This window comes from Phascolarctos cinereus, unplaced genomic scaffold (genome assembly GCF_003287225.1).
Source record: "Phascolarctos cinereus isolate Bilbo 61053 unplaced genomic scaffold, phaCin_HiC Scaffold_2;HRSCAF=192, whole genome shotgun sequence".
NCBI classification, from domain to species: Eukaryota; Metazoa; Chordata; class Mammalia; order Diprotodontia; family Phascolarctidae; genus Phascolarctos; species Phascolarctos cinereus.
Window position 1 is genome coordinate 11,560,006 of NW_027555625.1, and position 25,596 is coordinate 11,585,601.

At 44.0% G+C, this 25,596-nt stretch overlaps 1 protein-coding gene across 1 annotated transcript; it reads right to left on the reverse strand.

Annotated features, from left to right (window-relative positions):
* Nucleotides 1-504: 504 nt before the first annotated feature.
* Nucleotides 505-22,257, reverse strand: ACTG2 (actin gamma 2, smooth muscle). Its single transcript, XM_021007741.2, has 9 exons — nt 22,152-22,257; nt 12,340-12,502; nt 11,276-11,404; nt 9,789-9,899; nt 8,124-8,208; nt 6,255-6,416; nt 3,929-4,120; nt 2,031-2,212; nt 505-741 (listed from the first exon to the last, which is right to left on the reverse strand). The coding sequence occupies exons 2-9, from the start codon at nt 12,463-12,465 to the stop codon at nt 598-600; spliced, it is 1,131 nt and encodes a 376-aa protein (XP_020863400.1). The 5' UTR covers nt 12,466-12,502; nt 22,152-22,257; the 3' UTR covers nt 505-597.
* Nucleotides 22,258-25,596: the final 3,339 nt, after the last annotated feature.

The following is a 25,596-nucleotide window of genomic DNA, read 5'->3' on the forward strand; positions in this document are numbered from 1 at the left end:
TGGAATTAAAAATAAAAATAGGGATAAAATTGAATTGAAAAAATAAACTGATGCTGACTAGGTGGAATTTGGCAAACAAACATTAAGTAGGGAGCCATCAGGAATTTCTAACCCTAAGTCAGAGTGAGGTTCCATTTCCCAATTGATCCATGTATTATCCTTGATTTGTACATCACTCTCACATGGTTACTCCCTCGGGGAGAGTGGGGGTGCCACAAAGAACTACATTGCATTGAAATGAATGAATATTTATTGAATTAATGCACTAGATTGTAATCTTGGCTCTATGGCTGACTAGCTGTGTGTTCTTAGAAAGATCCCTTCTCCTCTGTGGGACTCAGTAAAGTGAGGGGACCACTTTGAGTTGGACAAGATGTTCTCTACGATCTCTTCCAGCTCTAAGTCCAATGATTCTATGTCTTGCAGAGTAAATTGGTCTTCATTGCCACTGGCATTCAAGCTTAAAGGCATTACACGGGGAAAGAAGAGGACCATACAGAGGGATAAGGCTTGCGAACTTTAATGCATTGGGATTAGCAATAGAGCAGAGGGTGCAGGAGAAAGAGCAGCGCCAAGGAGGCCCAATGGACCCAATCCTTAGAAACACTTCCTGTGGACAATGGAAGGCCCAGCCTCATCATACTCTGGTTTGCTGATCCACATCTGCTGGAAGGTGGAGAGAGAGGCCAGGATGGAGCCCCCAATCCAAACTGAATACTTGCGCTCAGGGGGTGCAATGATCTGCAAAGAATAAAGGGGAAATGTGATGGTCAGGGTGACTTGCTGACATCTCATTGGGCCTTCCAGAATCCTTCCTAAGGTGTGAACCTTAGAGGTATCATAGAATGCCCTTGCCTAAAAGTTGGAATATTCTTAGAGGTCATCTAATCAAACCCCCTCCATTTTACATAGGAGGGAGCTGGCATCCAGGGAGTGAAGTCACTTGCCTATGGTCACATAGTAAGTGAGTGTCAGAGTTAGGTTTTGTACCCAGGTTCTCTGCTTCCAAATACATTGTTCTTTCCAGAAAAAGGTAGGCAGCTCTGACTTTGGGAGAAGCTGTCTTCTGGTGTTTGAATATAGGGTCTGGCTCATCCAAGTGTTATTAGTTTCCGAGCTTAGGCAACACCAGTCTGGGCAACTCTCTTCACTGTTCCATCTATGCCTTGTGGATTCTAAACTCATTCACTGTGCCATGATGCCATGATTCCTCTTTCTCTCTGTCTGTCTCGCTCTCCACAGTTTTACACACACACACACACACACACACACACACACACACGTCTTTATTTACACTTTTCACAAAATCTTTATTTGAAGATCATTCATTGCCTGTTGCAAAAAAAGAAATCCAAAGCAAAACAAAAGCAGGCAAACAAACAAAAAGACCAAAACCAAAACAGGAAGCCCCCAGCACCTCACTATGGCCTTCGGATAGTTAATAAGTGTTCCTAGAATGCCAATGGCCATGCTAACAACATAACCCCAACTGACTATGTCAATCAGTCACCAGGCAATTTATTCAGTGCCTACCATGTGCAAGGAGTTGTGTAAGGTGCTGAGGATACAAATATGAAAGTGAAAAATTCTTTTTCATCACAACGTATACATCCTACTATTGTCCTAAGCAGCCCCTTTCCCCCAGTACTTGCCTATATCTAAACCCCCACCTCCCCACTCTCACTAGGCATTGGCAAAATGTTGATGGAGTAGGCATAGTAACTGGGAAGACTCTTCACTCTTTTTTTTTTTTGCCCAAGGCAATGGGGTGAAGTGACTTGCCCAGGGTCACATAGCTAGTAAGTGTCAAATGTCTGAGGCCAGATTTGAACTCAGGTCTTCCTGAATTCAGGCCCAGTGCTGTATCCACTGCACCATCTAGCTGCCCCAAGACCCTTCACTCTTGAAGCATTGATTTAGGTCAGAGCTGGGGAGTGAGAAGAGGTCACAGGAAGGGCTGTCCAGTGACCAGAATATAGTGAGTCTTTCTAGGCAGGGGTTGAAACCAAGGCAGTTGGGAAAAGACCTACCTTGATCTTCATGGTGCTGGGGGCCAGGGCTGTGATCTCCTTCTGCATCCTGTCTGCAATGCCAGGGTACATGGTGGTCCCACCGGAGAGGACATTGTTGGCATATAAGTCCTTCCGGATGTCAATGTCACATTTCATGATGGAATTGTAAGTTGTTTCATGAATGCCTGCAGACTCCATACCTGTGACACATGATAGCCTTTAGTTAGCACCTGGGATAATGTCATTCATCAAGACTTTCCTATTTCTAGTAAGGGTAGCACCATCCTTTCAGTCACCTAGTTTTGAAACCTCAGACTCCTTGTGACACTTGATTCTCCCTTATCACAATTCCCATATGCATTCAGTTACAAAGTCTTGTCAACTCTCTCCCCATAAAATCTCTCACATTTCTCCTCTTCTCTCTTGCTTATGTATTTGCCTCCCTAGCTCCATTCAGAGAGTTGTCATTTCTCTTTTTGATGCTCATCAAGGGCAAGGACTAACTTTTTCCTTTCTTTGCTTCTCTAAACCTTAGCACAGTGCCTGGCACGTAGTAGGCACTTAATACATGTTTATTGACTAACTGACTTTATATACTCTGTGTTTTAGCCAAACTGGCATGCTAGCTCTTCTACAAATTCCACACTCTTCCATCTCTCTGGCTTTGCACATTCTGTCCTTCTGCATCCAGACCCCAACCCCCACACCTGGAATGCACTACCTCCTTACCTCTTCATCTTAGAATCTGGAGTTGCCTTCAAGGCTAATCCCAGATTCCATTGCCTTTAGGAAGCCTTCCCTGATACCATTAGTTGTTAGTGTTTCCTTCCTAAAATTATTTTGTATTTGTTTGTCTGTTTAGATATTGCACTCCCTCCTTCTCCACCCCATACAAGGAATGTAAGTTCTTGGAAGGCAAGGATCCTTTCTACATTTGTTTTTACATCTCCAGGCCTATTCCAATGTTCTGCAGAGAGTAGTTGCTTAATAAATGCCTGATGAATTGAATCAAATATTTTTTCCATTTTTTTTTTCGGCGAGGCAACTGGGATTAAGTGACTTGCCCAGAGTCATATAGCTAGTAAATGTTATGTGTCTGAGGCTGATTTGAACTCAGGTCCTTAACTCCAAGGTTGGTGCTCTTTCCACTGCATCACCTAGCTGCCCCTTGAATCAAATATTGTTAGTTAATTCTTAACAAAGTTATCTCTTATCTCCCTACCTAGAATTGTAAGCTTCTGGAGGGACTTTATCTTATCTTTTTATGTGCCCACCTGTTCATGGTAGGTGCTCAATTAACATCTGTTGACTGATGAATTGATCAGCCTGGAGGAGCCTCTAGTCACAGAGATGGATTTTTGAGTACTTTCCATATTATACAACTGACTAAACTCCCCGTATTCATTTCCTACTCCTGGGGCTGTTTTTCTGTATTATCCTCCCTCTTCTTTGGGAGGTAGTCTTAGTATTCTAAGATGATTGGGGTTTAGCCACATTAGAAAGTAGCTTATCCCAAGGTATCTCCAAAGGAAGTTAGCCTTCCAAGTTCTTCCTCTTTGGTTCACTATCTGCTTCTCCATACAGCAGTTAGTGTTGTATAATTGAAGGAGCATTAGACTGAGTTGAGAAATTTGGGTCTACAACCACCTTCTTCCTCCACTAAACTGGGTGACCTCTGTGGACAAAGTCACTGCCCCACACTGGTTCTCAGTTTCTTCATGAGTGAAATGAGTGTGTGTTGGATGAGAGGAACTCTAAGGTCCTTTCTGGCTCTAAATCCTATAATTATCAGAGTAGAAGTTGTCTAGGCTGGAGGATTGGATTCCCCTTTTCATATGTGAATAACTCAGTCTTGCTCTCTGCAACCCATCCCTTGCATGGTCCCCTCAGCACTTCTCCATCTTGCAAGGTCTCACCAATGAAGGAGGGCTGGAAGAGGGTTTCTGGGCAGCGGAAGCGCTCATTGCCGATGGTGATGACCTGACCGTCAGGTAGCTCATAGCTCTTCTCCAGGGAAGAAGAGGTGGCAGCTGTGGCCATCTCATTCTCAAAGTCCAGGGCCACATAGCACAGTTTCTCCTTGATGTCCCTTACAATTTCACGTTCAGCTGGTGGGAGAATGAAAATGAGAGGGAACAGAAGTGTCACTTTTTCCAGTCTTCAAGTTCATTCTGGGCCTTGTGGGACACTTGAGGACAATTGATGAGTCCTGTCAATTACTCAGTATTAGGGATGTAATGAAATGGTACAAATTCTTCCAGATAGCAATGCCATTATCATTGTCAATTATGAAATGATGAATGAAATAACTCTCAGTTTCATTTGTTTTTGTCATCTCAAAAGATTAAAGTTGAGATCCCAAGAAAAAAAAATTTCCAAAGACTTTCTTACTCATAATTATAGCCTAATTTCCCCCAGAAAATTCTGGGGGGATGGGCTCCTTTCATTAGTGGTATGTAGGAGCTGCTTGAGTGCTAGCCATTGAGAAATCTACATTTATGCAGAACAGCCAGCTGCCTCCATTATTTGAAAGAGGCCAGGAAGGCCCTTCTCCAAACTCTCCCCTGCCTAAAATGAGACCTGCATTTTAGCTGGCACCAATTCACTGAACTGTTTTTGCTCTTCTATACTAATCTCTTTCAAGGAAGGGTTTTTATTTTGGGGAGTGACAGTGACAGTGATAACCAAAAACAAAAAAAGGAGAGAAAAAATAGCACCAATGAAACATTAAAAACTCTACAGAAGAGCAGAAGGAAGCTCCTTAGGGAACATGCAGAAGTAGGGCATCACTGGAATTACCATGGGAAATTTCACATATACTTAAAAAAAATGAATCTGTACATGATACAGACTCTTAGCATCATAAATAACCCACTTTTCCTGTTCTTTGTATTAGGATAGATTCATATTTGGTGACATTTGTGAAGTTTGTAATAATGAAAAAAGTAAACAATTTTTGAAGGCAGGAAAATATCTCTAGCATTGATGCCTGAAACACCATCTTCAAGGCTTTTGACCTGTAGGTTATGGCTCCCTTCCCTCTTAAGAGACTCTTCAAGTCTTTTATCTGGCATTAACATCTTGGTATGAGTTGATTTATCAGATTTCCCCAAATGGCAGCTAACACAGCAACAAGCTTGGATTGGAGTGGGGCAGGGAAGAGAGGTGACCCAGATCATGAGACACTGCCCATTGAGGGCAGGGAGAAGGCAAAATGAGGTCACAGGGCAAGTGGAAAAGAAGAGGAGAAAGGGTGCTGTTCATGGACATCATCTATTTCAATATGATCTCTCAAGAACCAAATGTTTCCTTGCTTCTCATTAATCTCCTCCCCTTTCCCACTTCAGTGCATCCTCAAAGACTCATTGCTAGTTATATACCCTGGGCCTAACATGCCCCACCTGCAACTGTTAAAATCCTTCTCTTTGCTGGAAACAAAGGGAGTGTCCATCAGTTACCAACTGTGACATATGAATGTTTTCTTCTTTCTTCCTTTCTTTTTTTTTTTTGAGGCAATTGGGGTTAAGTGACTTGCCCAGAATCACATAGCTAGTGAGTGTTATGTGTCTGAGGCCAGATTTGAACTCAGGTCCTCCTGACTCCAGGGCCAGTGCTGTATTCACTGAACCATCTAGATGCCCCATGAATGTTATTGTCCAGAAAGAAATGATGAAAAACAAGATTTTAGAGAACATGGTTAGACATAAGAGAATTATATTGAGAAGTGGAAAGAATCTTAGTGGCCATCCATCTAGGTCAATCCAGGCAGGAAAGAATCCTCACTATAACACAGCCAATAAATGGTTGATCGGCCTCTACTTGGAAGGCTCCAAGGAGGGAGAGCCTACTCTCACTGGAAGCAATCTGTTCTACTTTGGGACACCCTTCATTGTTAGGAAGTCTTCCCTGACATCAAACCAAAGTCTATACCATCAGAATGACCCAACATTTACTCTTGGTTCTTGTCTTCTTTTTTTTAAAAATTAATTTATTTTTAGTTTTCAACATTCATTTCCATAAGATTTTGAATTTTGACAATGTCACATACATTGTCATATAAGTCAAATCAGGTTTTTTTAATTTTCTTTTTTTGTTACAAGAGAGGTCAATTTGTAATTGAGGTAGAGAAAATGACAGTAATGTAAAAATAAACTTAGAAAAAGCAGTCCTTCTGCTCCTTTACCACTTCCCTAAAGCCTTCCCTGAATCCCCCCTCTTCTCCCTCCTATGTGTCCCCTATACCTGTAGTCACAAAAGAGTAGCCTCTTTCTGTGAGGATCTTCATGAGGTAGTCAGTAAGATCCCTGCCAGCCAGATCCAGACGCATGATGGCGTGAGGCAGGGCATAACCTTCATAGATGGGCACGTTGTGGGTGACCCCATCTCCTGAGTCCAGGACAATGCCTGTGAACAAGGAAATTGGATCCATGAAACTCTCTCTACTGACTCCCTCGACTGCTGACTCTTATCCCAGTTTCCAGTTCCCTCATCTGTGAAATGAAGGGGTTGCATGAGATGATCTCTGAGGTCCCACCTAACTCTAAAGCTCTGATCTGTGGTCCACAGGAATACTTTTGACACCTGTCATTCAGTTAATTTGGGTTTTCTTTCCACCAATTTTGATGGTTCACCTCCATGGCCTATGCCTGATCTTCATGAGTTCACATAAGCATATGCATACACACATACCTGCAGGTATGCACACATAGATGTACACACAAACTCATATGCTATGACAACTACAATAAGGACAATGGCTACGATGATTGCTTGTCTGACACCTGTTGTGGTGTAAAGGATAAATGATCAGAAAGGGAGCTGGGTGATAAGAGCAAAGGGTAATAATAATAGCTAACATATGGCCCTTTAAAGTTTGGATAGGGTTTTTCATATATTAACTCACTTAATCACTGCAACAATCTTGTGAGGTAGGTGATATTATTATGGCCATTTTCCAGAAGAGAAAATTGAGACTAAGAGAAATTCAATGACATGTCAAAGGCTGCACAGCTCGTTAAATGTCTGAGGCAAGATTTTAACTTGGGATTTTAGACACCAAGCCCGGGACTTTATCCATTGTTCCACTTGGCTGCTGTAACAAATGGAAAGCTCATGTGCTCCATGGTGTCTCCCAGAACGTAAAGAGATTCCAATGGGAAAAGGCCTCCAGCATATCAGTTTGGTGTACTGGGAAAGATTTTAGAAAGAATATAGAGGAGCACCCAGACTGAGAAGCCCATTGACGGGTTACCATCTTCAATGATGGAGCTAATGCCCGGAAGACACAGCTCCCTGGCCATTTTGTAGTATTCTTTTAAATTAAGATGAGTAGTAGGAGTCTCAGTTGCTCCAATGATATGGCAATAATAACAACTTTCATTTCTACTATGCCCCAAAGGTCCCAAAGGTCTTTCCTCGGCACTGCCCTGGGAGGTAGAGAGTACAAAGATGAGTTTTCCTATTTGGCTGGTGAGGTTGGTCAGCTCCTGGAGTACTGCAATCATCTCTCATTCTCTTCTGTAAGGCAGGTAGTAAGTACATGTCTCCCTCTCCTCTATACTTACTCTACTGTGCCTACTTTCATGCTCATTAGGGTGTCCACCAGGGGGTGAGCTGGCCTAAGGGAAGGTGATGAGACCAGAATAAACATGTTACTTAGAATTCAGAGAATCAGCAAGCTGGAAAGGAACTTCAAAAGCATGTGACAAAAGAGGAAACTGAGGCCCAGGGACTGACCCTTTTCTGTTGTTTGTTGAAAAGCACTGGTCAAACCTGGAGGGTTGGGATCCTCTATATCCTTACATGGATCACACATATTCTCTAATCCTGTTATTGGAGAGTTGACTGGAACACCATCAAGCTTTCCTACAAGAGTGTAAACTAGTTCCTATATCATAGATTAGGAGCAAAAAGGGACCTCAGAGGTCACTGAAGTCAACATGGGTCTAGTTGTCAAGTCTAGACTTCCAGGCTAAGTAAGGAGACTCTTTCCTTGAGGAGCTTAAGTTCACTTCTCCCCTCCCTGTATGCTGCCTTTTCTTTCCCCTTGCCTTTTACCCTCACCCCCCAACTCCATGGCTTCACAAGGTCAGAGAAGTCAATGTAGCTCACCAGTGGTACGGCCAGAGGCATAGAGAGACAGAACAGCTTGGATAGCGACATACATAGCAGGGACGTTGAAGGTTTCAAACATGATCTGAAATGTGGACAGGAGGCAGAAAGTCAATTTAATTCAACATACATTTCTTTAGCACCTATTGTATGCCTGGTGTTCTTAGGATATAAACACAAAACCCCAAACTGCTGCCCCGATCTCTAGGAACTTACATTGTCCTGGGGAGATACAAAATGGAAATAGACCTCAGGGATGATGGAGAATGGGGAGGAGGGAAAGGAGAGGAGAATGAGAGGGAGGTGAGAAGAAGAGGAAAAGAAGGGGTCAGAAGAGAAGGAAGAGGAGGAGGAGGAGAAAGAGGGGGAGAGAGGTAATAATAACAGAACCAAGAGAGGCTTCATTTAAGATGTGGCACCTGAGCTGAGCATTGAAGAAGGCAAGGAATCTGGGAGGAAGAAAGGCTTTCCAGGTATGGGGAAAAGCTTGACCAAATGCATGGAGGCTGGATATGGAACATTGATTGTGGAGAATAGCTAATAAACCAGTTTGGCTAATGTGGAGAGTGTGTGAACATACAAGCAAATAATGCAAGTGGAAGCCAGACAGTGGAGAGCCTTAAGTGACAACTTTGTCCCGTTCATTGCTAAAGGTTTTTGAGAATGGTAGGGATCTGGTCACATTTATGCCTCAGAAAGATTATTTTGGCAGTTGCACAAAAGATTGAGTGAGATTGGAGAGAAGCAGAGTGGAAGAAGGAAGATCAGTTAGGAGTCTATTACCACCATCTAGGTAAGAGGTGATCAAAGCCTTACCGAGGGTGATGATTATAGGAGGGCAGAGAAGGGAACAGATGAAAAAGGCATGTGGAGTTAGAACTGATGAGACCTAACTTATTGTCTCTGGTGAGTGAGGGAGAGGGATGATGCAGGATGATTCTAAAGTTGAGAATCTGGGTAACAGGAAGGATGAGGGGGTGGCCACAAAAGAAGTAGGGAAGGTTGGAAGAGGGACAGATTTAAAGGGGAAGAAAGTGAGTTCTGTTTGGGTCATATTGAGTTTGAGATGTTTATGAGACATCCAGGAGCAGATGTTGAACAGACATTTCATGATAGATGTTGGCAGCTAGGAAGAGAGATTGGAGGTGGGTATTTAGATTTGAATGTTATCTGAACAGAGACGAAGGATTCCTTCAAAACTTTAAGCCTGTGTGATTTCATCCATGTGGGTGGGTTCTCCAATAACCAATGAAGATCAAAGCCCCTCCACATCTTAGCAGGTAGTTTCATGAGTTGCTTTGGCAGTCATTCGGTGGTCAACTCTCTGGTGATTAGCTTTCCCAAATTTAGTTAGGCTAAACTTCTAATATGGATACCCAGTATCATCACGCTCAGGCCTGCACCATTCTCACCCTGATAAGACCTGCCATACCTTATGATCTCCTGATAAAGCCTTTGGAAAACAAAACAAAACAATGAATGTGTGTGTGTTGTGTCAGAGAGAGAGAGAGAGACAGACAGACAGAAAGAGAGAGACAGAGAGAGACAGAGACAGAGATATAGAAAGACAGAGAAAGAGAGAGAGAGAGAAAGAGAGAGATGACCTAGATGAGTATTCATGAGGCACCTAAGCATTCCCATTCTTGCTCTCCCTCCACCTCTTACTTGAGTCATCTTCTCCCGGTTTGCCTTGGGGTTTAGAGGGGCCTCTGTCAGCAGGGTGGGGTGTTCCTCTGGTGCTACCCGCAGCTCATTATAGAAAGAGTGGTGCCAGATCTAGGAGAGACAGAAGTCACTTTATTTTTTTTATTTTTTTATTTTTATTTTTCAGAAGTCACTTTCAACAAGCAAGCAGGTTCCAACTAAGCTAGAGCTTAGATCCAGGGCAGAAATGCAATGATGAGTCTATGCTAAACCCTAAGATGAAGCCCAGAACAGAGCTGAGACCCTGGGACCTGCTTCCTCCTTTGTAAAGCAAATGGGGTGGACAAGATGATCCCAGCTCTGACATTCCTTGTTCTATAAGACTCTCCTATCTATGATATTCTTTGTTTTATTGCCATTTTGAGCTCTGCTATTCTATGTTCTAGGTCCTAAGGTCTTTATCAGCTCTGCTATTTTGTGTTCTAGCTCCTAAGACCTCTATCAGCTCTGAATTTCTGTGTTATAAGTCCCAAGGTCACTACCACCTCTGACATGTTATGTTCTATGTCTTAAGGTCTCTTCTGGCCCTGATATTCTCTGTTCTAAGTTCTAAGATTCCTTTCAGCTCTACCATTCTGTGTTCCATGACCTATGATACATTTCAATGATGATGTTCTATATTCTAATATTCTTCCCAGTCCTCACATTCTATAATTTCTTTCCCAGCTTTGTCTGTATTTCCCAGTTTTTTTTTTTTATCCAGGTGGCACAGTGGACAGAGGGCTGGATCTGGAGTCAGGAAAACCTGAGCTCAAATCTGTCTTCAGACACCTACTGGCTGACTTACTAGCTTACTAGGCTAGTTAGCTAGGCAAGTCACTTTGCCTTTGTTTCCCTCAGTTTCCTCATCTGTAAAGTGGGATAGTAATACCACCTATTCCTGAGGGTTGTGAGAATCAGATAAGATAATAATTACGAAGCCCTTAGCACAATGTCTGGCCCTTAGTAAGTATCATATAAATGTTAGACATTATTGCTGCTGTTGCTTTTGTTATATTTTGGGTTCTAAGTTTCCTCCAATCTCTTGTTTTATGTTCTAAGGTCCCATCCAGCTCTTACGTTTTATATTCCATATTCTAAAGTGCTTCCATGGTCTGATATTCTATATTCTAAAATTCTTCCCAGCTCTACTATTTTATATTCTCTGTCCAAGGTTCTCTCATCTCCAACATTCTAGGTTCTGATGTGCCTCTCAGTTCTGACATTGTAAAAATTCTATGACCAGGGACCAAGACACCTGGGGTCTATTCTTGCAGTTAAATAGATCCTTGGCTTGAACTAAATCCTCTTTTTCCTGTGTACAGTTTCCTCTTCTACAAAGTGGGAAGAATGGAGCCCGATGAAGAGATCTGGGGCCAGAGAGCTCTGAGCTCCTCAGAAGCAGGCACCGGGTCAGGCCAACATGTTATCATTAAAAACACTGCCTTCAGGGGAGGGTGCCCCAGTACCTTCTCCATGTCATCCCAGTTGGTGATGATGCCGTGCTCGATGGGGTATTTGAGGGTCAGGATACCCCTCTTGCTTTGGGCCTCATCCCCCACATAGCTGTCTTTTTGGCCCATTCCTACCATCACACCCTGTAACCCAAAGAAGAGAGAAAGAGTTAGGCAAAGCTGAAAAATGAGACTTTCTCATAAAGATAACAGGCTTCCTGCCAAACTGAATCTATAGCAGCACTTGGTCTAGAAGTTAAGACTAAGCCCTTCAATGCTTTGCATTCTTCTCTAATTGTTCATTTGGTTTATTCTAATCTAACTAAAAGGACCATTAATTCCTCAAGGGTATGAGAACTTTCCCAGTCCCTGGATCCCAGATCCCTGAGCTGAAGGAGCTTTGGCATCTCATCAGCCAATACAAGAAGGAAGGAGGATCTTCTCTCCACTCTGCCATGTGATGGGTCATCCAGGCTCTTCTTGGACTCCCCTCCCCAAAGCAGCCCAGTCCATTTTCAAACAACTCTCAGTCCCTGGCTGTGTCCCTTAGGCATTAGCCGAAATCTCCCCTGCAGCTTCCCCATGGTGCTCCTGGCTCTGCTCCCTGGAGACAAAAAGAGCAAATTGGGTCTCTCTTCCACAGGGCAGCCCCAAGAATACTTGAAGACCTGGGCCTTAGACACTAGCTGTGTGACCCTGGGCAAGTCACCTAACCTCTCTTTTTCTCTGTTACCTTATATGTAAAATGGGGATAATAATAGCACCCACCTCCCAGGGCTGTTGTAAGGATGAAATGAGAGATAATTCTCACACTATGTGCACAGTGCCTGGCACATAGTAAGTGCTCTATAAATGTCAGCGATTACTAATACTATTACTATGGTTATTATTATCATCATCATTATTATTACTAATCATGTCCATCTTCTGCTCAATAACCAAAAACCTTCAACGGTAAAAACAAACCCCAATCTATGCTGGCTGCCTAGTAAGTGGAGTAATAAGATCTTCTTTCACCTCTCCACCATTCATTAGGCAACTCCTCCAAAGCTGTGACGGACAAATACTTGGGCACTGACCTGATGTCTCGGGCGACCCACGATAGAAGGGAAAACTGCCCGGGGTGCGTCGTCCCCAGCAAAGCCTGCCTTGCAGAGGCCAGAACCATTGTCGCAGACAAGCGCAGTGGTTTCCTCTTCACACATGGTGGGACCGGCTGGGCAGGTTAGAGGACAGCAGCACCTAGGAGAGCGCCAGAGAGCTCCACGGTCAGAATCGCTCCATTCCAAACCCCAGGATCTCAGACACTGCAAGAAGGAGTGGTCTCTTGTCCTCACCTACCCTACATATCCATTTCCCTGGAGTCAGGGAAGTCTGTCCAGTGTTCAGGGGAGAATAGGCCCAAAGTCAGGACTCTGACAATCCAGGGCATTTAATGTTTCTATTCCACAAAAACATATGAAGAAAAGATTACACCTGTTCCACCTTATCTCCCAGCAGAATGTAAGCTCTTTGAGAGCAGGGATAGTTTCTTTTCTTTTCTTTTCTTTTCTTTTCTTTTCTTTTTTCTTTTCTTTTCTTTTCTTTTCTTTTCTTTTCTTTTCTTTTCGAGGCAATTATGTGGTTAGTTGTCAAAGACTTGGATTTGGACTCAGGAAGATCTGAGTTCAAATCCTGCCTCAGACACTTATTAGTTGTGCCATTCTGCACAAATAATTTAACTTCTCTCAGCCTGTTTCCTCATCTATAAAATTGGCATTATAATAATGCTTCTCTAGAAGAGTTTAGAGCATCAGCTAAGGTAACACAGGTGAAGTGCTTTGCAGACCTTAAAGTGCTCTATAAAATATTTGTTTTTGGGTCCCCAGTGCCTAGCACAGTGCCTGGCATATAGAAGGGGCTTAACAAATGCCTACTGAAGACAGGATCCTGTCCATTATGGGGTACAGAAAAGAAAGGAGAGAGGGAGGGAGGGTAGGAAGGAAAGAGGATATCTCACATGGCATGTTCTCCAGTCCACTTCTTATTCTAGTCACCCTCCTCCCAGCTCATTCCTGATTGTCAATGTTCCCCCAGGTATGTGGACTGAAAACAAACCCCTCTCCCAGAAGAATATGGTCTGTAAGGACATGGTCTATCATTTTTGTCTTCATATTCCCAACCATATAGACTGCTTTATACAGAACAGTGTGTAATGAGTAGTTGTTAAATGGAATTGACCTCAATGGTCTCTCCAACTAATAAAAGTTGCACCCTCTCTCAGTTGCTGGTTTGGGTAATTTCCATGGCCCCCAAATTCATGACCCTGGAGGCAACTTGGAGATGGTGGTGAGCTCTCTGAACTAAACTGGGCTGGTCTTCAGTTGTCACCATCTAGTGAAGTCAAGTTGGTTGAGGAGGCAGGTATTAAGCACCTACTATATTCTAGGAATTAAGCTAGGAAGTAGGGATACAAATATAAAAGGGAACTATTTCCTGCCTTTAAGAAGCTTATGCTCTCCTAGGGAGCTACAATATTTTCACAGACAAATAACTTACACAAAATAAATACACAATGATTGGGGCTAGGGCTGGGGGAGGCATTAACAAACAACCAGTGAGATCAGATAAGGAAAAAGTGTCTCTTGAGTTGAGTCTTTTTTTTTTTTGGTTAGGCAATGGGATTAAGTGACTTGCCCAGGGTCACACAGCTAGTAACTGTTATGTGTCTGAGACCAGATTTGAACTCAGGTCCTCCTGAATCCAGGGCCAGTGCTCTATCCACTGTGCCACCTAGCTGCCCCTTGAGTTGAGTCTTGAAGGTAACTTGGGGTTCCAAGAGGCAGAGATAAAGAGAAAGAGAATTCCAGGCATGGAGGCAGCTCGTGAAAAGGCATGGCAGTGGGAGACGGACTGCCATTGAAAGGTCTTTATCTGTGACATGGTTGCATGAGATCATGGCATCATGGGTCTAGAGCTGGAATGGACCTTAGAGACCACATGAGAGTCAGGAGACCTGTTTTTGAGAACCAGGATGGACACTCTTAAGCAAAGCATTGCAGCATGAAGGACAGTACACTGGACTGGGCTGGAAGACTTACATTCAAAATCTGTCTTTAGATACTTACTAGCTATAAGGGCAAATTCTGTCATCTCTCTGGGCCTCAGTTTCCTTATCTGTAAAATGGTTATACTAATACCTGCTACTATACAAAGCTGTTTTGTGCAGGTTGAAGAGCTAAGGTTAATGTCATTGTTTTCTGCTTTGGAAAAAGCTATGTGGTTAATGTTGTATCAGGAGCCCAAGGAACATTTTGTTTGGATTCTTGTTGTTTGTCCTTCATTCTCAAAGAGGACCAATGACATCTGGAAGGTGATATCTTGACTTGCAAATGAATTGGATATAAGTGAGGCAGGGCTGTGCAAAGTCCTTAGCCTCACTCTCTCCACCAGAGCCATCTGGATCCAGTGACAAGACATAGATTAGCACTCCAACTCTAACATTTGCTAAACATCTACTTTGCCCAAGGCATTCTTTTAGAGGCTGGTGATTAAGCTTAAAAAAAAAACCTGTACCTACCCTCAAGAAGCTTAGGACCTAGTAGGGAAGTGAGGGAGATGGGCACAGAATAAAGGTTGGATGGTGCAGTGAAAAGAGCTAAATAACTAACTTTTCTGTCATTGATCTTTTCATTTGATTTGTCATATTCTGTTAGTAGGTTATTGAAATTTCCTGGTCTCATCAATTTTATAATTTTTTTTGTAAATTATTTGACTTTGCCTTTATAAATTTAATTTCTATATTTGAGTGTTTAAAAGTTCAATATTAATGTTTTCTCATTGTCAATGATAACTTTAAGTATTACATAAATTCCTTTTTCATCTCTTGATACTTTTGAGCTTGAATTCAATTTTGTTACATATATCATCAATTCAACTCCATACTTCCTTGAGTTAGCTATAATATGGTAAACTTTGGTTTACATTATCTTCTTGAATCCTATGTGCATCTTTTAACACTAGACATATTTCCTATATGACATTTTGCTGGGTTGTCTTAATCTGTGGTACCTCACATACAGTAGTTGCTTAATAAATGCTTATTGGATTTAACTGAACTATTTAACCTAAAGTCAGAAGATCTAGGTTTGACTGTGACCTTGGGCAAATCATTTAGTTTCCCAAAGCCTCAGTTTCCTCCTCTGTAAAATGAAGGGGCTTTAAGATCCCTTCCACATTTAATCCTATGGGCTAAGTTAAAGTGTAAAAAGTAAAAGAAGAAACTACACCGAGTAACTCTGAGAAGTGAGCAGGGTAAAGATATTTTTAGTTGGAGAAATTAATCTTATTCTGCCTGTTTTTACAGTTAATTTCCTTCCTGACTTTAAGAGCTGGGACCTGGAACATTGAAGGGTAGGCTTGGGGGTGGGGTGGACGTTAAGACGCAGAATGTCAGAGCTGGGAGGGATTTTGGAACAGAAAACATAGAACATCAGAGCTGGGAGGACCTTGGTATATAGAATATCAGATGTCAGAGCTAGAAGAGGCATTAGAACAATATAGAACATGAAATGTTAGAGTTGGAAAGGACTTTAGGGAGAGAATTAGTGTGAAAGGGGCCTGAGACTAGAGAAGGTCACTGCTAGAAGGAGGCACAGAGGTCATTTAGGCCAATCTTCCCATTTTATAGATGAAGATATGAGTTTATTGAATTAAGAGGAGATAGCAAACGAAACAAAACAAAACAAAACAGAATGCATAGCCTACAAAGAACTAGAAAATATTGTAGTCTGGAGAACCTTGTCTGCTTAATTCCATTTGTAAATATCCTAGGGGTCCAGGAAATGATTAACAATAGGGGGCTTAGTGAAGTGAATTCTAGGGATTCTTTCTCCTCTTCTCTCCCAGATCATAGTGGGAAAAAGATTGTCCCTTAGCTCCTTTGGGGTCCAAATGATCCTTCAGCAACAGGAGGGGGGGGAGGGCCGGGCGGGGGCAGGGGGGGGGCTTCATGGTCTCAGTGTTGGGGAGGGGAAAGGTGCCCAGAATTTGTTCCATTAAGCCTTCTTCTATGAATCATTTTTTAGGTCTTTTCAGAGGCAGATAGATACGTAGGGTTAACCAGGGCTACAATAATAACAACAATAATAACAGTGATGAGGATAATGATATTTTTAAATGCACAGTCATTGCAAAGGGACAAGGAAGAAAAGAGGATGCTTTGTTATTCTGTTAAAAACTGAATACTCATTTACTAAATTGTAAACAATTTGGAATTTATTCACAGCTAGGTAGTACAGTGGATAACAACAGCAAGCATTTTATGTGGAACTTTAAGGTTTCCAAAGAGCTGTATGTGTTATCTCAGTTGACTTGGAGTCAGCAAGACATGAGTTCAAATCCTGCCTCAGGTGCTTACTTGCTCTCTGATTCCAGGCAAGTGACTATCTCTCCCAGCCTTAGTTTCCTTGTCTGCAAAATGGGGATAATAATAGCACCTACCTCACAAGCTTGTTGTGAAAATCAAATTAAATAATATCTGTAAAGCATGTTGCAAACCTTACAGTGTTATGTAAATACTAGTTATTATTATTATTATTACATAAGGCGTTTTTAAAAAATCTTTTGTTTTTGTTGGTGGTGAATTAATTTAGAACAGTAAAACTATAATAAACTAGCCAATGGAAGGATTTGGACTAGATGACCATCTGAGGTTCCTTCTACCTGAAAAGTTCTGTAATTCTGACCAAAAGTGGTGGACCAAGGGGAGGCAGGGAAGAGAGCCACTGGCAAGATACCAACCTCTTCAGCAGGCTCATGAGTGAATGAAACCAATGAACCTTCCATTCATTGCATTGGAGAAACGCAATGTTTAACCTGGAGCTCACTAATGTTCCCAGGAGACACTCAGGGGCTGGCAGCTGATTTGGGGAAAGGGTTCTGGATGGCTCCTTGTCTGATTTAACCCTTTGTTGTTTAGTTTCCTTTTAAAGTAAATGTCTATGTTCCCTTATTGTGATATTACCTGCTTAATTTGGGCTGACTGGGAGCAGGGGTGGGGAGATATTCAGAGGGAAATGGGGGCTCATGAGCAGTGGGTTTAAGTAGCTGATGGACCCAAAGTGGTGCTAGAAACCCTCATGTAGCTTGAGGGGCTATCTTTGTAGAGCTGCATGGTTAACTCTCCAGCCTAACAAAATGTGTTCATTGAGTTAGATCTGGAGACCCATTTTACAGATGAGAACATGGAGGCACAAGGAGGATGATTTGCCCAAGGTCAATATTAGAGCAGCATTAGAGGCACAATTTGAGCCCAGGTCTTCTGTTTCTAAGCCAATGCTCTTTTCACTGTCTTTTACTTGTGAGCAGTCCTGGGAGATAGAGGCTACTTATACCCATTTTACATATGAGTAAACTGAGGGAGACAGAGGTGAAGTGACTTGCCCAATGTCACACAGCTAGTGCATGAATGAAGGAGGATTTGAACCCATCTAGGTCTTCCTGAATCTGAGATCAGCTTGGCTTTACTTACCATACTGTAGGTCTACAAAGCACTTTCTTCACAGTCACCCTGAGAACATCTATGCCCCTCGTAGCTTTCAGAGCCTATAAATACTATGCAGAAATAATGACTTTCCTGGGCTCCCATATTTGGTCTAGAAGGGACCTTCGACACTATCTAGATGAACCCCCTTTTCTCATGGGTCTGAAAGTTAAGGGAAAGGACTTGCCCAGGGTCACGCTGGGCTCTTTTATAAAGGGTTGTCATGAGGAAGATGGGATAGTCTTGTTTTGATTGGCCTCTGAGAGAGCAAAACCAGGATCAAGGGAGAGGCAGAGGATGAGGAGCTGTCCAAAGTGGCCCGGGTTACCTCGGCTGTTAGGAACTCCTCCTCATGTGGAAGTCTTCAGGCCAAGGCTGAATGATGCTTTGTTGGCTGCCTTTGTATGAATTACTTTTTAAAAAGGCATGGATTGCATTAGATCCTGGCTGCTGAGGTTCCTTCTAATTCTAAGTTTCTGTGATTCCGTGATGGGGAGCCAAGTAATCGGACCTCTCTCTCCATCTGGCTGCACTACACGTGCAGGGTCTCAGGAGCTGGACTAAGTGATCTTTGTGGCCTCGTCCAGCTCAAGAGCTAGCGATCCTAGACACCAGCTTCATGTCTGAACTTCAATTGCATCATCTATAAACTGCAAGGTCAGAAGCCTCACAAGTTCTCCTTCCCAGGGAGTGCCCTGATGGTGCTTTAGTAGAAAGAGCCCAGAGCCAGGGGAGCCTGGGCTTGTGTCCTGAACAGTGGTCAGACTACCAGTTCTAGAGCCAGGGGAGCCAGAGTTTGAATCCAATTGCTGGTGTTTACAAGCTGTGTGACAATGGGCAAATTTCTCAGCCCCTATGATTCTTAGTTTTCTCATGTGTAAAGGGGGGACAGTTTTCACTGCAATCCTTCCCTGCCAGGGTAGTTGTGAACATCAAGTGAAATAATGAATGCAAAGGGCTTTCTAAGCTACACTGGTGTCCTAGCAATGTTAGTGGTTGTTGTTATTAGCTCAAGGTCCCTTCCAGTCCTAACAACTTGTCAATTTTTAAGTCTGAGGGGCACCCTGCAGATCTAGGGGTGGAGTATAGGTTGGGTGGGGAGACCGGATTTATAATTTCATTGGTATAGGGAATTCCCAGGTGAGGAAACTCCCACCAAAGCAGGTTGGCATTTTCTTTGCAAAATGCCATTTTAGAGAGCTGCCTAAATTACTGAGAGGGGAAATAGCTTGACCAGAGTCACCATCAGTATATGTCAGGGAAAGGAATTGAAGCTGGCCAGCTCTTCCTAGCTTTAAGGACAGCCCTAGCTTTGCTCAGTCCTCTATGCTATATTGCCTCTTCTAGTTCTAAAATAGTGCAATTAAAGGAAAGGTTCTGACCTTTTCTCCTCTTGACCTGCCCCCCTCCATGATCCTCAGACATATGGGGACCAGTTATACTAATCTATTCACCCTCAGCCAAGAGGAAAGTCGAGGGCAGGGGGTCTGTCAGGAAAGCAGCCCGACCTGAGGGAAACAGAAACCGAGCTTCCGTGAGGGTAACAGAAACCCAGTCTTTCCCAAACATGGAAATCTTGCTCCTCCAAGACAGGACATTTCCTCTGAAGTCCCACATACCACCAGCTATGAACTCATTCAAAACAATTTGTATGTCAGACACACATGGAGATGAACTATGGGGTTTATTGAAGTCAACAGTCTGCTGAAAGTATGGACCCTTTCTCAGAAGAATGTTTTTAAATGTACAAAATAAAATTTATGGAATTACAAAGGGAAATAAATTTCATTGAAATCTGTTTGTCAAAATATTTTTTTTTAAAGTTCACAGATCTCAGATTAAGAACTCCTGATTCTAGTTTGACCTCTTCATTTTCCAGACGTGGAAACTGAGGCTGTTTCTACTGTGCCTTATGGCCTTTGTTGTATTCCTATTCAGAGCCTAGAAAGGCCAGAAGCCTGCCAAGCCTAGGGCAGAAGGAACAGAAGGGAACTCTCCACATTGCCCCATGGCCCCACCATCCTTCCCCATGGCCCCATCACCCTTCCCCATGGCCCCCCCATCCTTCCCTAGGGCTCTATTATCCTTCCCCAGGGCTCCATTATCCTTCCCCAGGGTTCCATCATCCTTCCCCAGGGCTCCATCATCCTTCCCCATGGCCCCACCATCCTTCCCTAGGGCTCCATTATCCTTCCCCATGACCCCACCATCCTTCCCTAGGGCTCCATTATCCTTCCCCAGGGCTCCATTATCCTTCCCCAGAGCTCCATCATCCTTCCCCATGGCCCCACCATCCTTCCCTAGGGCTCCATCATCCTTCCCCACGCCATCACACCCACTAGTGAGTTTCGTTCTTGCTATTTAGTAGCTTTCAGTCATTTCTGACTCTTTATGACCCTATTCTGGAGTTTCCTTGGCAAAGATACTGGAATGGTTTTCCATTTCCTTCTCTAGCTCATTTTACAGATGAAGAAACTGAGGTAAACAAGAATAAGTGACTTGTCCAGGGTCACATAGCTAGCAAGTGTTGAGGCCAGCTTTGAACTCAGGAAGATGTCTTCCTGACTCCAGGCCCTGCATTCTTTCCACGGCCACTCCACTAATGAGATTGCCAGGTTTAAAGTGGGAAGCCTTTCTGCTACATGAAATCAGTTAGACCTAAGTTTGAATCCTGCCTCTGATGCTTGCTAGCTGTCTGACCCTGGACCTTAACATCTAAGCCTCAGTTTCTTCATCTCCAAAATGGAGAATATAGTATCACTTATCTTGCAAGATCATTTTGAGATTCAAGGGAGAGCACATCTGTACATTGCTTTGCCAACCTTTAACCGCTCTGTAAATGCTGGCTGGCATTCTCATTCTAGCCTCCTCGTTATTATCACTGTCAGAGGCAGCAGTACACAGTGAAGAGAAAGATGGCTCAGCAGCTCCAAGATCTCCACTCCAAACTCACTTCAGACCTGTGCCCTTTATGACCCTGGGCAAGTCACTTGATCAACTCTCCAAGACTAGAAGCTGTTGTTCTGTACTGGTGGGGGGAGTTTGCCGACCAGGAGTTCCCTGCACCGATGAAGTCCCATGTCCCAAACAGAATGGTTAGCTCATGGGACCAGGGCTAGAAGGGATGCCAGAGGTTACTGACTCCAGCCTCCTCACTTACAGATGAAGAAACTGAGGCCCAGACAGGGGAGGTGACTAGCTCAGGATCATACAACTAATAATTATCCAAGGTGGGATTCATATCAAGGTCTTCATGACTCCAAGGCCAGAGTTCTAGTCACTATACCAATGTGCCTCAGCTAGCCCAATGCTCTCATGTTACAGACGAAGAAAATGAGATACAGAAAGAAATCAATTGCTAAGCCAAGATTTCAGCCCAAGTCCCTTGACTAAATCCAGTATTCTTGTGCACAGAAGACTTCAGCACCTTCCAAATGGGCCACCTCTTCTTCCTACCCCTAGTCCCTGTCATTGTCTTCCTCCAGCATGGTGGGACATGAGGGCATTACAGAATCACACGATCTCAGGCTTGTGGTGAATCGGTGGAGAGCTCCTCACCCAGCAAGGGGCATCAAGCCTTCAGTCCATGATGCCTGGGGAGGGAGAGCCCACCGTCTCCCATCTGACCTCAGAAGAGTTCAGCCCCTTACTCTACAGACACGGAGAAGGGCTGGTGATGGCTCCTTCCCCAGGCAGTTAGGAGCAAAGCAGGACTGGACCCCGTGTCCTCTGCAATGGCCTGGCTCTCTCTTACTTATCTATCACCGTTCCCAGAAGCAGGCTTCCATCCTGATGCTGCTGTCCAGGTGGCCAGGACAGAGACCTCAGGAGTTATAGAGTGAGTGAGGCCTTAGATAGGTAGCTGTCCACAGCACCCGTAGCAGTGCCTGTCACGATGCAGGCACTTAACAAATGATTTCTGACTGACTGACTGACCTGAAGTAATGAGGAGGGCGTGGTGCTGGGGAAAGGACGATCTGGGCTCAAATCTCACCTCTCTTCCTTGGGCAAAACACTTCACTGCTTAGGGCCTCCGTTTCCTCATCTATAAAGTGGGGGGACTGCCCTACGTGACCTCTGAGTTTTCTCTTCACTTCCCCCACTCTAAATTTATAGTGCAGAGGGGGAAAGTGCTGGATTTGAGGACTGAAGACCTGGATTCAAATCTTGATTCCTAGATGCAGGACCTTGGCCAAGTCACCTCCCTTTGGGGCTTCCATTAAACTTGGCCTCGAAGCTCCCTTCTGGCTCTGGGTCCCTGATCCTGTCACCAACTCAAACAGCCCAACCAAACCCCATGCCCTCCTCCAACCTCTTCCCCTCCCTCCCTCAGGGACGGGACAGGCGGAAGCAGAGAGGGCTACTCACCGAGGTTGCAGGAATTCCTGGCTTCAGGGCCCTGGGTCTGGTGTGTCTTTGGTATAAATACCAGAGCAATATAAAACTTCAGAGGCGGACCTTCTCCAAGTAGATCCCCTAAAAGGGATGACTTAGGGTGTGTGGGCAGGATTGCCATATAAGGTATTTTATTTCAATATATTGACCCTGGGAGGGGATGCAGGGGAGGTGAGTGAATTATTCCTTTAAAAATGTATGCAAAAGGACTGGGGGGGGCCAAACCTCTGGGTGTTGCTAGCTTTGTTCCTTTCCAGCTCTGCTTTCATAAACAAGCAGTGCACAAGTCCTTATAAGTTGCCTTCTGCAAGGACCCAGAGGCATCTCCAAGTTACTGGAAGAGAAATCTACCAAGAATGGCAGTCTCTGGAGACTCTATGCCCTGGCCCTCGGGGCTCAGTACCTATAGTCCCCCCTCCCCAGTCTGGGTCTGCCTCAGTGGGAGCCTGGACCTGGGGGCTGGGGGAGGAGAAGAGGCTTCCCCAAAGAGGGGGGAGGAGAAGGAATGCTGGCCTCCATGGCCATGATCCTCAGGGACCAGGCAGCTACAAGCACAGGGGAGGGGGAGGGGATGGGCAGCCCTGGGAGAGACATTCACAGAGTCCTCACCTCCACTTCCCCACTTGATACAGACCTCCAGTCAGTCATTCCTGTTAGTAGATGGTAGTGACCCTAAGACAGGGGACCACAGAATCACAGATGGAGCACTGGAGGGGAGCTCCAGTGCCAAACCCTTCACTTTACAAATGAAGAAACTGAGGCCTAGCAAAGCTAAGTGACTCTTGCTTAAGGACATATAAGTAGCACCTGTGAGAGTCAGTGACTGTGCCATGCTGAGCCTTCCTGTACCCTTTATTCATAGGTCTTAGAGCCAGGAAGGGACCACCCAACCCAACCCCTTATCGTTTGATAACGGAGGCCCAGAGAAAGGAAGGGAGTAGTCTAAGGTCACACCAACAGCAGATGGCATGGCCTAGATTAAAACTCCTGCCTCTTACCATTGCATGAAAGTTATTTGTGGACTTGTCTTTTGCTCAATACAGAATCACAGAACTGGAGAGTTAGTTGAAAGGGACCCCTGACCATCCAGTCCTACCTGTACAAGAGGAATCCGCATTATGAGATTAGATTGTAAGGTTTTTGAGAGTAGCATCTGTGTCCAGCTTTATAACTCAGACAGGGAGGCCAGGGCTCCATTTGTCCCAGACACACAAAAATCCTAGTTCCTACTCTGTACTGTTTGAGGTGCTCATTTCCCTCAGAGCTCAGCCAAAGTGCCACCTCCTACAGGAAGCCTTTCCTCATCCCTGTAGCTGGTAGGGCTTGCCCATATACAGGGGAAGGTTGACTTCTCTACTAGAATGAAAGCTCCTTGAGGGAAGGATTTTGATTTTCCTTTGTATTGTTCAAACCAAATTTACCACTTGTGTGAGATTGGACAAATCACAATCTCCCTGAGTCTGTTTCCTTATCTGTAAAATGAGGGATTTGGACTCGATGGATTTTCCTTGTTATTTCCAGTTTCAAAATAATAAATTTATAGATTTTGATAGATCGATAAATGTGTTCCTTTATTTTTTCAGTTAACAAGTTTATTCATTTTTAGTTCATTTTTATTTTATTTTCAGTTCACAGGTTCAAGATGAGGGCAGCTTGCTTAGGCAGCAGGTATTCTGAAAACAATCAGGGGGCCTTAGTGGACTTGAAGCTCACTGTAAGTCAGCAGTGGGATGTGGCTGTCAAAAAAGAGAATAGAATCTTAGATTGCAGTAAGAGGGCAACTGGTTAGTGAAGGCTCTTGAATTCATGTCCTCTGAGGATCAGTTGGAGGAAGTGGGCCCACTGAACCCAGACAGAATAAGACCTAAAGGGGTTATGATAGAGGTCATCAAGTGTCTGAAGGGCTGTCACATGTGGGAGGACTACGCTTGCTTTGTTTCATCCCTGAAAATGAAGCAATGGGTAGAAGTTGCAAAAACACTGATTTAGGTTTAATTTCAGGAAAAGCTTCCTGACAATGAGAGCTGTCCCAAACTGGGATGGGCTTCCTTGGAAGGTGGTCAGTTCCCTCTTCTTGGAGGTCAAAGAGAGGCAGGAGAAGCACTTGTTGGCTATGTTATAGTGGAGTAGAAGTTGTACTAGATGGTGGATAGAGTGCCAGGCCTGAAGTCAGGAAGACCCATCTTTGTGGGTTCAAATCTGGCCTCAGACACTTACCAGCTGTGTCACCCTGGACAAGTCACTCAATGCTTTTGCCTGTTTTGTAATCTGAAAAATGAACTGGGGAAGAAAATGGCAAGCCCCTCCAGGATCTTTGTCAAGAAAACTCCCAGTTGGGTCATGAAGAGTCAGACATGGTTGAAACAGCACAACCAAGATAGCTGCTTGATTGTAGGATGCTATGTCCTGTCCAGAGTACTGATGGATGATGGATTCCTTTGGGTGGGTAGATTTGCTGGAAGCTGCTGTTTGTAGGTACTGTTTTACCAATTGTATTAGGTCTCAGAATACCATGAGCCTCTTTAATCAGATCTACAGGACTCAAATGAGTTCAACAAAAGTGTCTACATGGGAAAACCCAAGTGGATAATGGATGCCATTTGCTCAGATGATGACATGAACTCGGAAGGGCAGCAGACTGAGTTCCTCCATCAGTACATATCTGAAATGAGCACTGCAGAGTCAAGAAGTAGGCCCCACAATGAAAGGGGGAAGAAATTGGGCTCAGTTGCTTTGGAGAGCTTGGGCAGCTCTTTCCATGACCCCAAGTTGCTATTTGCCACAAAATCCTTCCTTTGCATTGTTGTTCAATTGTTCAGTAACGTCCAATTCTTCATGACCCCACGGGCCATACTGCCCATGTGATTTTCTCAGCAAAGATACTGGAGTGGTTTGTCATTTCCTTCTCTAGTGGATTAAGGCAAACAGAGGGTAAGTGACTTGCCCAGGGTCACACAGCTAGTAAGTCTCTGAGGCCGGATTTGAATTCAGGTCTTCCTGACTCCAGGCCCAGCTCTCTAGCCACTGAACTGCCTAGTTGCCTTTTATTTCCACACTGATATTATTTTTTGAATGCTATTTTTACTATGAGCTTAATGATTTTAATTTTCATCTCTATGCATTTGACTCTTAGATCTCCTTGTCTAGCCCTAACCTCCAGTCATACATCTCTGCAGACCATTGGACATTTGAAATGAGATATTCTGTGGATATCTCAAACTCAACATTCCCCAAACTGAACTAATTATCTTCCTTCCAAACCCTCTCCCCTTCTCAATTTCCCTATTCCTGTTGAAGGTACCACCATTATCCCAGTTACCCAGGTGCCCCACCCAGGAGCTATCCTTGACTCCCCATTCTCCCCATCTACAGCCAAACCATTGCCTCGTCCTGCCGATTCTTCTTCTGCAACATCTTA

Bases quoted from the DNA above. Each gene is read 5' to 3' on its own strand.
- ACTG2 (XM_021007741.2), bottom strand. From the start codon at position 12,465: ATGTGTGAAGAGGAAACCACTGCGCTTGTCTGCGACAATGGTTCTGGC. The intron at 2,213-3,928 runs GTGAGACCTTGC...CATGTGTCACAG, and splicing joins CTTCCAGCCCTCCTTCATTG to GTATGGAGTCTGCAGGCATT. The intron at 742-2,030 runs GTAGGTCTTTTC...TATTCTTTGCAG, and splicing joins CCAGCACCATGAAGATCAAG to ATCATTGCACCCCCTGAGCG.